This window comes from Anser brachyrhynchus (genome assembly GCF_964034855.1).
Source record: "Anser brachyrhynchus genome assembly, chromosome: 13".
Lineage (NCBI taxonomy): Eukaryota > Metazoa > Chordata > Aves > Anseriformes > Anatidae > Anser > Anser brachyrhynchus.
In genome coordinates, this window is record NC_137708.1 from 17,810,888 (window position 1) to 17,823,104 (window position 12,217).

At 43.8% G+C, this 12,217-nt stretch overlaps 1 protein-coding gene and 1 long non-coding RNA gene across 5 annotated transcripts in view; both read right to left on the minus strand.

Moving 5' to 3' along the window:
• Positions 1-9,207, minus strand: part of ATRX (ATRX chromatin remodeler) — an 86,106-nt gene extending 76,899 nt beyond the window's left edge. For 3 of the 4 annotated variants that reach the window (XM_080553919.1, XM_080553916.1, XM_080553915.1), the window contains exon 1: positions 8,934-9,207. In XM_080553919.1, the coding sequence (XP_080410045.1) occupies positions 8,934-8,953 (20 nt within the window). In that variant the 5' untranslated portion in view covers positions 8,954-9,207. The remainder of the gene's footprint in view (positions 1-8,933) is intronic. The other variant, XM_080553920.1, reaches the window with a different exon arrangement.
• Positions 1,213-8,691, minus strand: LOC308177153. Its single transcript, XR_013938927.1, has 2 exons — positions 6,093-8,691; positions 1,213-5,553 (listed from the first exon to the last, which is right to left on the minus strand). It is a non-coding gene; the product is annotated as an uncharacterized lncRNA (long non-coding RNA).
• Positions 9,208-12,217: the final 3,010 nt, after the last annotated feature.

The window sequence follows — 12,217 nt, forward strand, 5'->3', positions numbered from 1 at the left end:
GAAACTCAATCCTCTCACCTTTAGCATCTCTACTGTTTTTCTGAACACATCAATAAATTTATTAACTCCTGACTCTCAAATTAACTACTACTGCTAAGGAAAATCACCCGCTTCATAAAAAATAAACATGCAGGTGAGAGATCCCTTGAGCAACGTGTAGAGGGCATCATCATATTAATTCAAATAACTACTTAAAACAGTGAAAAGTAACTGTACAACAGCATTAATCATCCATCTTAAAAAAAAAATGTTTAAAATGATTTTCTGAAGGACTCAAAACAAAATTGCCTTTTGTCATGAGAAGATTTTTGTGAACGAGGACAGTTTTCTTTGGAGACTGTAATTTTGGACTATATACCATCAATCACTCGAGCAACTCTGAAAGACAGTAACAAAGCCTGGGTTATTCTCAACTGCATCTTAAAATTGGTCTCTCAGTCTGTCTAAAAGTCTTCGGCTCTAACTACCAGATGCACACTGCTACACAACTGCCAGTCCTGGAACCTGTGCTTCCCTTCTTGTCACAGATGGAGGGCACACCTGGAAAACACTGCAGAAGATGACAGTGGTACGCACACGTCAGCTTTAAGAGACTGCATGCTCTTTAGAAAGGAGCTTAAATGATGATTTGTTCACATTAAGTTTAAAAAAATGAAATAGTTGCTCAGGATTATTTGATAGTAGAAGCGTGTAAAGAAATTTTATTTCCTTTCTAGGTGAAGAATTAATGCATATAAAGAAAGGCCACACAAAGTTAGTCCTTGGTACTAATAAAAAAAGCACGTGGAATTTAGTTTATAAAGCATCTGCTCTTTTAGTTTATAACTAACTTGTTTTGGTAATAACATCTTAGAAAATAAAATGAGAACTTTAGCCAAGTTATATTATTTTTCTCAACATAAAACACTTAGAACACTGTGCATGCATCTTTGTGACCAACAATTTGGAACATGATCAGCAGCCAGCTATTGTCTCTTATCCTAACTAGCCTACAAGCATTGTTTTCCGAGCAAAAGCATTCATGCTGACACACAAAAAAATCTACGAACTAATACTAAAGAGCCTCCTCAGCTTGCTTTTCTCCTAGATTATTCAGCATTTTGTACCATAAGCCTGTATTAGTAGTAATAGGTCAAATTTAAGTAAAGGCCTTATACTTAATATACTTCAACACAAAGAAATCATGATTTAGGGCAATGCTTTTGCACAAAATCCTTATTCCTTGTAATGTATTGTCATAAATTGACTCAACAGATTCATCCCAACAGTTAAAACAGGTACTAAAAAAATACACAGGAGCCTAAAAACTTCAAAGCATCTCAGGAGCACTAAGGGAAGCAGTCTCCCTCTACCGTGAACCAACTGTGCCTACGCTATTTCCTAGAGCTTCCAGGCTCACATGTAAAGAAACAGCTTCACCACCAGTCTAGAGCTATCTCAACACCGCTCAGCCTAATTAGAACAGCAACGAAAGGAGAGGTGTCCTACTATTATTGGTTTGGCCATGAACCTGATTTGTGACCTTGAGAAGTTATCGTGCAAGAGCACAATTTCTTACTAAAGCTCAGAGCGAGTGCTGTAAACTTAACCAGCGCAGTCCTGGCCCTCAGTGTGAGAACAAAGTCTGCATCAGGCAAACCATGCAGGAGGCTAAATGATGTTCCAAATGAGCAGAAAAGCAGAGAAGAAAAAGGAAGTGGGGGCATGGGGAAGAGGTGGAAGTGTGGTATCCTCATCAAGCTAGCCAAGACACACCACACCTGATTCCATCTGGCTGTCACCCACCATCCCCCTGCACTTACCCCGTAAGAAAACTTGTCATTGCATTCGTTTTCTGTCTGCTCTCCTCAGGCACCCTGAAAGCAGAGGTGGGGAATGCCCCATCTACCATCAAGATCTAGAAGAACGTTTTAAAACTATTTTCCTTTCACCAAATGAATTCCCCATTCTTCCACAGCATCCCACCAACTTTTAGCCTAAGTGCTGCTCATCTGAATTTCAGATGGCTCTGGCAGTCAGCGGTACAGGAGCGCTTCCCAGCTTTGTATCTATCTCAGTTTGTTTACAAATACGTCTTGCAGATTTCTTCCTTTGAGAGTTCTCAACTGCCTTAAACTCAGCACTTGTCTGAAATCTTTGTTCACACCTTAAAAGTAGTTCAAGGGCACAAGTTTTTTAATCCATCTTTACAGTTGCTTCATGTGAAATCCCAATTATTTTCACTTTGGAAGCTGAAAAGAAACACTGCAGAGCAATGACTATTAAGCGGACAAAACTAAACAATCCTTAAAAAATACAGAAAATTAAAACCAGATGTTCTTTTAAACCCCTGAACTGCAGACTAGCATCCTCTCCTTCAAACAGTACTGTATGTGAATGACAACTACACAACCCACAGCAGAAGTCTGCATGTTTTAATTAAGACAATGGCAAGAGTAAAGGCGAAACAGACTGCGTGTGTTAGGACACAGGAAGGTTTGGTGCTGCTGACCCAACGCAACTGAAGGCACTTCTGATGTCAAGTGCTAGCAGAGATGCACCCAATGCTCTCAAAGAGACCAGAACCCATTTTTCCTAACCTTTCCTATTTCTAAGGCATTACTAACAGAATCATCTTTAAAAATATCTGCTTTACCATAAAGAAAGATGAAATTGATGCATTTAGTTAAACATCCAGTTCCAAAACTGTTAGGAGGCATTCCTTTCCCCCCAAAAAAAGTGTCATTTGCTGTGCTACTGCCTAAGTCTGAACGTAATCAGGCCACTATTCTGTCACCTGCAGACCTTCATAAAAGACTTTCCTGAAGGAAACGAGGGGTGTTAGACTTGCCCCAACACCACAATTACAGTTAAAAGGGCAGAGCCTGTACAGTAGTTTCATACAAAAACGCATCAACATTGTGGCTGAATACACAGGAATGAAATGGCTCAAAACTCCTGGAGCAGAAAGATGATAAAAATCTACAAAAGAAGCTGCTCCCTAATCAGAAAAGGAGTGAACACACCTGAAGTGCCATAAAAAAAAGCCTACTTCTCTCAGAGAAAATACATAACCAGAAAATAAAACAGCTTATTGTTGTATCACTTGAACACGAGCATGTGTTTTACAAGGGCAGGGCCATAAAGCACTATTATCTTTTACTGGGTTTTGTGGTTTTGTTTTTAAACTCGGCAATGGTTTTCCAAGAGCAAAGCAAAATGATACAGTATAGCTTAAATCAGATGACTATTCTGCAAAATACTCGTACCAATACACCAGTCACACCAAAACAAGTGCAGCTTCACAACCAGGGTTCTCGCAGTGTGTTCGGGCTGACATGACCCAGCCCCACTGCCCAAGGACACAAACCCTCAGCACCCGTCCACAAACGCCTGGCGCCACACTCACTTCTCTCCTTCCCCCTCCACTGCAGCACAACAATTGGTGTGATCCACGCGCTGAAACCAATCCAAATTAGAAGTAACTGTTCCTTCTGCTGAATTCATTTCCCTAATCACTGCTCATTGTACAAATGTCTCTGCAAGCGCAGGTGACTGAGATTTATGAACTTCAGTGGCAGCAATACCTGAACTTGAGCTATCGTGCTAGGCTAGAGCTGGTCAGGTAAGGGAGACTAAGGAGCAGAGCAACCTCTAGGCTGGGAGGGAGCTCTGGAGATCAGCTAGCCCCACACCCTGCCAGCAGGCTGCCCACACACACGTCCAGCCGGGCTCTGGACACCTCCAGACGGAAACTCCACCACCTCTCGACAACCAATTCCAGCGTTTGGCCTTTCTCACAGCAAACGAGTTCTCCTGCGGTCAGACAGAACCGCACCACGCTGCACTTACTGGATCGAACACAGCCAGGAGATACCTGAACACTGCAGCTCTGACTGAAAGCAGATGCAGTCACCAGCACTTCACTGAACTCGCAGCTTCTATTCTTAAGGCTTCATTAACGCAGGTTCCCTCTTATTTGGGTTAGAACTGACTCTGATCCACAGGGGCTTAATCAAGTGATACCTAGCAGAGTTCAAGACACTTGATGATCTGGATGAAATAACTCTGGAGTGTCAGCACAGCACAACAGGCTCAGACAAGTAAACAGAATTAGTTCTCTCCAGACACACAAGGGGAATGGTTCGAAGTCGCTAAGAGACCCTTTATCACATTCAAGGAAAATTACACGATTTCTTTTTCTTTAGACGGTACCCAAACAACCGTAACATGATTTGGCTGAGTTACCATGCTTCGGTGAAAAGTGAAGTTTGTTTTTTTTTTTTTAAATATACACACACACCTCTTTTGTTAGTGGGCTTGACTGCTATATGGAAGTCTGTAACTTCCATGGTAAAATAGTCTGCAAACTTAAAACCACTGACTGAAGTCAACCCTTTGAAAACCTAAATATTGTGTTTTCATCTTTATGAGACAAAAATCATGGCAAACTGAGTATCTTCATACATTAATTCAGGAAAGGAAGCTGAAGCTATCACGTACTTAGCCTGCAAGACAAAGTACTCCTAAAAAAGTGGAAGTATGTTTCATTTAAAGGAAAAGAAGGGCTCCATCCCATGACATCACGTGCCTCTAATTCTAAAATTGCCTTCTCCCTTGTTTCATTTGTCTTCCATTTTCTGGAATTTGTCAAAGACTCTCAATGAGACCTTATTCATTACAAACTATAAGAAATAAAGCGTGTTCCTTAAAGTCTTCCAGACACTCCCCATCGGGTTTGTTATCAGGTTTTAAGGGTTATAATATTCCTGAAACTCAAGTTTTTTATTTTCCAAGATAACAGTCATCTCAGTTTGCCGCACTAACAATGCTGAATTTATTGCCAAAGTTTTTGTTTCGCTTTACATGACCGATGTATCCACCCACCAAGACTTCTACTGTTGGATGTGTTGAGACAAATTCCTACAACTGTACTGCTTTCAGACAAATAAACTGCCTAAACAGCACTGAAGTTGGCACTTGGAAACAACCTGGGAAATCAAGGTCTTGATTTTCAGTTTCACTCCTTTTCTTTAAAAATAATAATAATTAAAAAACAACATCAATCAATCCATCATCCATCTTGCATGACAACTGCCTGGGGCTAGTTGTTGTAACTAATTATGACAGCTTAGTACACTTTCTTTAGTAAATTAGAGAGCTTTACCTACCATCTCTGAAAGTCAATATAAAACCTACTATTATATTCGCCACTGACTTTTTGTCAATTTCATCTTTTCCCTCCTGACTCACCACTAGAACAACTTGCAGTGACCTATCCATGAACCAGTTCGTACTTCCAAACCACCTATGGGCACAAACTCCAGTGATACGAAACATGATTTCCTGAGGTTCAGCACTATCCCTAGGCCTCCCTGTTTATACAAGACATATCTGGAGATCCCATCTAGAAACATCATTTGTCATAGGCATTTGTTTTTATGGAGAACACAACACGTTAGTATTATTTTATGTTTTGACATTTTCTTTTGGCGGGTTACACGCAAGCAAAAAGCACCAACTCTTCCTCCCTTCTGGCAGAGGTCGCGAGTGCACGTGGAATCTTATACTCGTCTGCAATGAAAATGGGAATTTCAAGTTACAGAAGTGTCAAGGTATCCCTGTATTACAGTAAATTATTCCACAAAAAATGAAGGTACCTTCAGTCAACCCCTATAGAGACCATGAGATAAAGTTCACAAAACCCTAAGAGACGGGGCTATACCGAAACAGAAACAACACAGCCACTGCAGGAAGATTCTCCCTGAAAGGGATTTCACTTCAGCAGTGTGAACGCATTGGCTCAGGGGCATCTAGGAGAGAAGATGACAGCCAGCCTAACGTTTTGATTCTTGAAGAGCAAAGGTTCTCCTTACGCCCAGCTCACAGGGCTGTGTAGAAGACTGCTAACTTCCACTGTACCTTCAGAGAACGTGGATGATTACTCTGGACTTATTTCCTGTTAGATTACTACGGCATTAAATAGCACACCTCATACAACCCTGTAGTGACTGGCATTCAGGACAAAGACATTCAAGGGACTCAAAAACTTAAAACCATACTGCAAGTTGGAAAGTCTGACGCATAAAAAGTTGACATGAAGTTTATTTTACCAGCTTATTACTTGGTATCACTACGCTGCCTCCTCGATAGTCCAAGCGAGTAAGATCCAAAATTTCTTCTTTTTCTGTTGTTGTGCTTAGACAGTATGATCTACAAAATGGTAGGAACAGGTCAGGTCACTATGACAAAAATTCCTCCACTCTTAAAAAAAAAATGATCAGGTTTTATATACAACTTTGGTCCAAATATCTTCATTGACGTTTACAGAAGCAGGAATTTTTATGTTTCTTAGTCAGTCACTCCAGTTTTCATCATGTTTTTCAGCATTCCAAACTTCTCATTTGGATGCAGAAGATTCCTAGGTTCTTAAAATTAAATAAGGTTATTCCCTGCGTCGCTTGAATCGCACTCGAATGCTCCAGAATCAGTGAACTGGTATAGAACAATTACTTTCCTTTTAAACAGGAGAAGTCTATCTTCCAGAAGTAATGGGAGATTTCTGAAACTCTACTGCCTGCATATCCTCTAAACAATTCCACCAACAATCCCCTAGCTGTGTTTCTGCACACTTCTTAAACAAGCAGATACCAGAAGCTGAAATGAACATGCAGGGATACAGCACAGGTTGACAGCAATACAGCAGCTGCCAGGCCAACAGGTCTCGCTGGAAATGGGAGCAAAGTGTGTGCGCGTGTGCGAGGTCTTGCTAGAAATGGGAGCAAAGAAGTATGTGTGTGCATCTGTGTGTGTCTGCGTGTGAACAAAAGGCAGGGAGAGCACTTTTGCTTCTCCATCAAGACATTACCACATCAAGGACTCATTCATGGTGCTTTTCTTTTCCCTCTCATTCTCTCCAACTCCAGTATTATTAGAACTTGAATTGACATAATAAGAAAAAGCCCTTGCAATGTGTTCATCAGCTTACAAATCCTATGGCACCCGACAACATCGTGCCTACTTCCTAACACAGAACTGTTCTTACACAGTAAAAACAAACTCTTCAAGATGAGCTCCGTGTGGGATAAGGATTACCAAAAACATTTGGACTGACTGAGAACTGAGTTCATGAACAGGAAAAAAAACCTCTGGAGCACCAAAAAATATGATGCCATACTACTACTGAACAGTTTGTCACAGGGCCCGCTTACTACATGGGACAGATTCAATCTCAAATCTACCTTGTACATACTTTTTGTTCTTTGAGGATACAAATGAAACTCTGCAACAATCCCATTTACCTTTCTGTCTGCACGTAATCTGAAAAATTGAGTGGAAAAGATATGAGCTTCTGTATCCTCTTAATTCCACTGAAGCATAAAATAAAGCAGCCTCTTGGCATTCATGCCAGTTACTGTGCTAATGACAATTTAAGAGCATGGAAAGAGTTAAGTACAAAACATTCATGATGTAGACCAGGAACAAGAGGTTGATAAAAAAGGAAGACAAAACAGAATATGGGAAAACGGGAAAAAAAAACAACAGCCATGATAAAATAAAAAGCAGGGAGGTCCAAATGGAAGAGTGTTTTTCAGAACATGCAATACTAATTATGACTGTAAAGCAGTCAATAAATATAAGTAGGCAAGTTCTTTCTGCTACAGAGAAATCAAACTCTACCCTTGATTTTCAAGGCTTGGAGATAAAGCAAGCAAAATCCGTCAACTAGTATTTCAGTCTACACATAAAATAAAATTGATCCAACACAAAACTGGTTTAAGCTGTCAAAGTACTTTAAGAACATGGGGTAAAGAGAGGAGTAATAAAGAGAGGGAGAGATGGGCAATCCCTGTCTTATAAAATGAAGAAAACATGCCGAACAAACTTAGTTGTTGGGAAGTCATGCACCAAATAACACGTATTTGTAATGCTTATGAATTGCACCTAGCATGTGATCAACGTCAGTAACGGTGACGATCGTCTTGTAAACGTTTTCTGTTAATTACACATATATAATTTCCTCTTAAGTTGTAAGGCTTTAATACCAAGTTGTACCCAAGAGTAAAGAACTACCATCCCCCTAAGTTTTGGCTGAAACTAAATGGTGGTTGTGAACTGCTCAGGTCTGAGACGGGTGAAGATATACAAATACACAGAGAGGAAAGTTTACCCGAGTTTCAGTACCTAGGATGTGTGATGCTCACGCTAACGTTATCATATCGAAGAAACACGCAACATTTGCGAGGGCCCAGCGGTGACCCCCCTTGTTTACACACCTCCTCAGGCGCTTTGCACACTTGCGTGCGACTGACAGCACCGAGCAGAGACCCCTGAGAGACATGGATAAACCGAAACCATACAAAGCCAACTCCGTTCACGCTTTAACATGGCGTCTCTTTTTTAACAGGGGCTTGGGCAGCTGCTGTACTTTATGCAGCCCCTCGTCAACGGTGGCTCGGGACGTTTGTTTAGTGTGGGGAGCTTATTTATTTTGGGGAGGCCCCGGGAGGGGGAAAACACCTCGGGTGGGACACGCCTCGGGGGGGACACACCTTGAGGGGGAAGCACCTCGGGGATGGAGGGAGGCGTGTGAGGGAGTACCCCACGCCAGCCCTGCCCCCGGGGGGCCGCTCCCCGGGGCGCACCCCTCCGCCGCCGCGGCCTGAGGGGCCGCTAAGTGGTGCCGCCGTCCCCTCCCCCGGACCCCCGCCGCCATCCCCTCCCCCTGCCCGGCCTCCGCCAGCCCCGGGTCGGGCCGGGCCGAGCGCAGCCCCGCCCCAGGCGGGCCGAGGAGCCGCCGAGCCCCGGGCCGGGCCGGGCGGTGGCGCCGCCGAGGCCGCCCGGCGGCGGGGGCCGCGCATGAGGCGGGAGCGGGGCGCGGATTCCCCCCCCCCACGCCTCGATCCCTTCAGGGCCGTTTTCTCGCCGCGGCGGGGGCCGGCGGGCGGCCGTACCTCATGGGCTCCGCGGTCATGTCTCCGCCGCCGCTGCTTGGGGCGGCCGGGCCGGGTCGAGCCCGGGCTCAGGCGCTGGAAGGAGACAAAGCCGTTAGGGCCGCCATCGCCAGCCCCGCCGCCATCTTGTCGGAGGGAGGCTGAGGGAGACCTGCCTCCTGCCGCCTTCCCCTTTCGCCGCCTCCCATTGGCTCCTTGCCGCCCCCAGCGATTTTCCAATTGGGCGGCGGCGGAGGGGGCTGTTGCTAGGGTCGCTCACGTCACGGTCCCGGCTTCCCCGCTCTGATTGGTGGCGGGGAGGGTTACATCAGCGGGGGGGGGCTGACGTCATGCAGGGAGGGGCGTGACGTCATTTGGAAACAAGGTGCACTGAACGAGGCCGGCCGGCAGGGGGCGGCGGTGGCGGCCCTGGGCTGGGGTCCTGCCCTGGCTGCAGGGGGGGCAGGAGCAGGGTGCTGAGCCCGGGGGTGCTGAGCCCGGGGGTGCTGAGCCCGGGGGTGCTGAGCCCGGGGGTGCTGAGCCCGGGGGTGCTGAGCCCGGGGGTGCTGAGCGGCCCCAGAGCCACCCCCATTCCTTGCCGAGGACCAGCCGGCCAACGCCGAGCTGCCCAGGACATGGGTCCAGAAGAAATGCCGGCCGCCCATCTCGTTCTCCAAGCACGGCCCAAAGACAGCGTGCTACAGCCGGCGGGCGCCATGCTGAGGGCAATCGAGGCTGGAGGTGTTGAACAGCGCCCAAGGGAGCCCGCTATGGCCTCATGTCAGCCCAGCCCTGCTGGAACCATCACGTTTTCTACATAGAGTTCTTCAGAGACGCAAACACGGCGGTGCTGACTTGGTGGCAGCATCTCTTGAGAAGGCTGCTGGACTCTACTGGACTCCCCTGGCTGCAGCGTCCACGTGAACTCATCTCCTGCCCAAAACAGGAGGGAGCACCCATACCAAGTCCAGTACGGGTCAGAATTACGAACGGTTGGCAATTAGTCACCTCTTAGAAAGATAACCTGCTCTGATAGCTTTTTTTTTTTGCCCCCCCCCCCCGCGGAAATAATAAAAAGTTTCACTTCGTTTCATATTGCAATGTGCAAAATGAGTAAAAAAAATCTTAAGGGAAGCCTTGTCATCTGAAGCATAACTTCTCCTTAGTACATATTTTATTCTAAAAGGCAATGGCAATAGAATAAATAGCATTCACAGACTTCTCAGACACATACAACCCTGTAAATCCCAGTGAAATTCTACAAACTGGTCTAGAATTTGCTTTAAAACTTAGCTTTTTACCCAAGAACTGCACCCCGTATTTGCTGATTTTTATTAATGCCAAACAGCAGATTTAATAATAGCTTTTGGTAACAAAGGCTATCTCGTGGTCAATACTGCCGTTCTAAAAGACGAAAGCATCACTTGCCTTTTAATCTAAGTCTTAGAAGGAAAAACAAGTCAGCGTTAACTCTGACTGCTACAAATTCACTCAAGAAAAATGCCAAAAGCCATTGTAATTTTTGGCCACCCAGCAGATTAAACTGGAAACATTACCTATTCTTAGCTCTGCATCAATATCTCAATTGTGTGATTAAAATAAGACAAAACACTTACTTTCAAGGGATTCAGTCTTCTTTATGGCAGACTATTGATTTAGAACTACACAGAAACAACACTAAAGTAGTAAATACATCTATATCCTTGGGAGCTGGCAGCAGGTATTTAAAAAGCAGTTTAAAAATAAATTTGCCTCGAATTCCTAACTTCTACCTAAACACACACATTACAAGGAAACCGTAGTGTGAGACAAGGCCCAGATAAAGTAAGAATCTCCCAACTACTACTCCAAAAGACAAATTCTGATCCTATCAAGTTGTCAAAAAACAGGTTGCAGGAAAACAACAAAATCCAGATGTGGATAAATATTGTGTGCATCTCTAAAAACCATTCTGCACAGCTAGCATACCTACATTCCAGACTGCCTCGCACAGAGGACCACTTCCCCAGAGGCTCTAATAGGCACTGCTGCTCCAATGTACTTGGAGGAATAAAGATTCAGAGCTTAACTAGCAAGAGAAACCAAGGACCGCTGTTGAGCCCCATCACTGATTTCTGTCACAATAGTAGTAATTAGTTTTCTTAAGTAGATATTAGCCTACTTTTACAGAAAAATGGCTGAAAGATGTGTATACTTATCAACTGACAAGAGAATATTTTAACTGTATGTGCTCTTGACCTAGAAATACGAACTATGTATACTTTCAGATTCTTCTCCATGATAAAAGTAGCACAATTAACTGAAAACAGCGTGACACTGTTTGAATTCATTTTATAGGAATGCTCAAGATCTGAGCTTTTGAATAATATAGATAATGTGCAATGAAACTCATTCTCTATTCATTAGAGAATAAGCATGGTAAGAAATGAAAACAAATGACTGCTTACTCAAGAGCCTGAGTTTGTTCTTTTGCTGTTATTCCTTTCCCACTAATAAAGTTCAAAGTGGTGGTGTGGAACCAATTCAGCAGTAGTGTGTATTCAATAGTTGAAGCTTTTCAACATGAGAAAGCAGTAAATATCAGGGTACAATAAAGAAGACAAGTGCCAGTACTTTTCCAAATCATTTGTGGGAATTAATTTCTCACAGCAGATGAAATTCTAACCTCTTAAAAACCACATACACACATTCAGCATGTGATTTATGGGTAAAGACCTGTTAGTTTTTAAAATGCACTATCAGAAACCATAGCTAATAAACCATGTAGAACTACAGATGATTATTTTCTTCCCACAGTTTGCATACAAGATGATCTAGCATAATACGATGGAGCAGCATATCCAAACAAGCCTATGAAATTCAGGCACCTGGTTTTCCCTGGATGTTCCAAAGCATTTAGGAAGTAGAACAATTGACCTTCTTCAGCACTTCTAAAAAACCCTACTTCGATTTGTCAGGAATATAGATCATCGATAGAAGTGTACTGTCACACTTACTTTTACACCTTTTAACTAGGCTCAGAATGGGTAAGAAGTCCAATAGTTGTGACTAGATAACTTTTCAAGCCTCCAGGCAGCCATCGTCTTGTAATCCCCAAACACGGATGGCTATCCTGTTACCTGCCAAAAGGTTTAACACATTCTTACACTCGCGTTTAAACGCATACCTTAATCATGTGATTGCTTATACACATCTAGCCATGCAGACATCATCAGCCGTGGGATGATGAGCACCAAACCATACACAGCATACAAACCTAAGCATATTTTCCATCTTATTGTAGGACTGTAGACAGCCACGCCCCT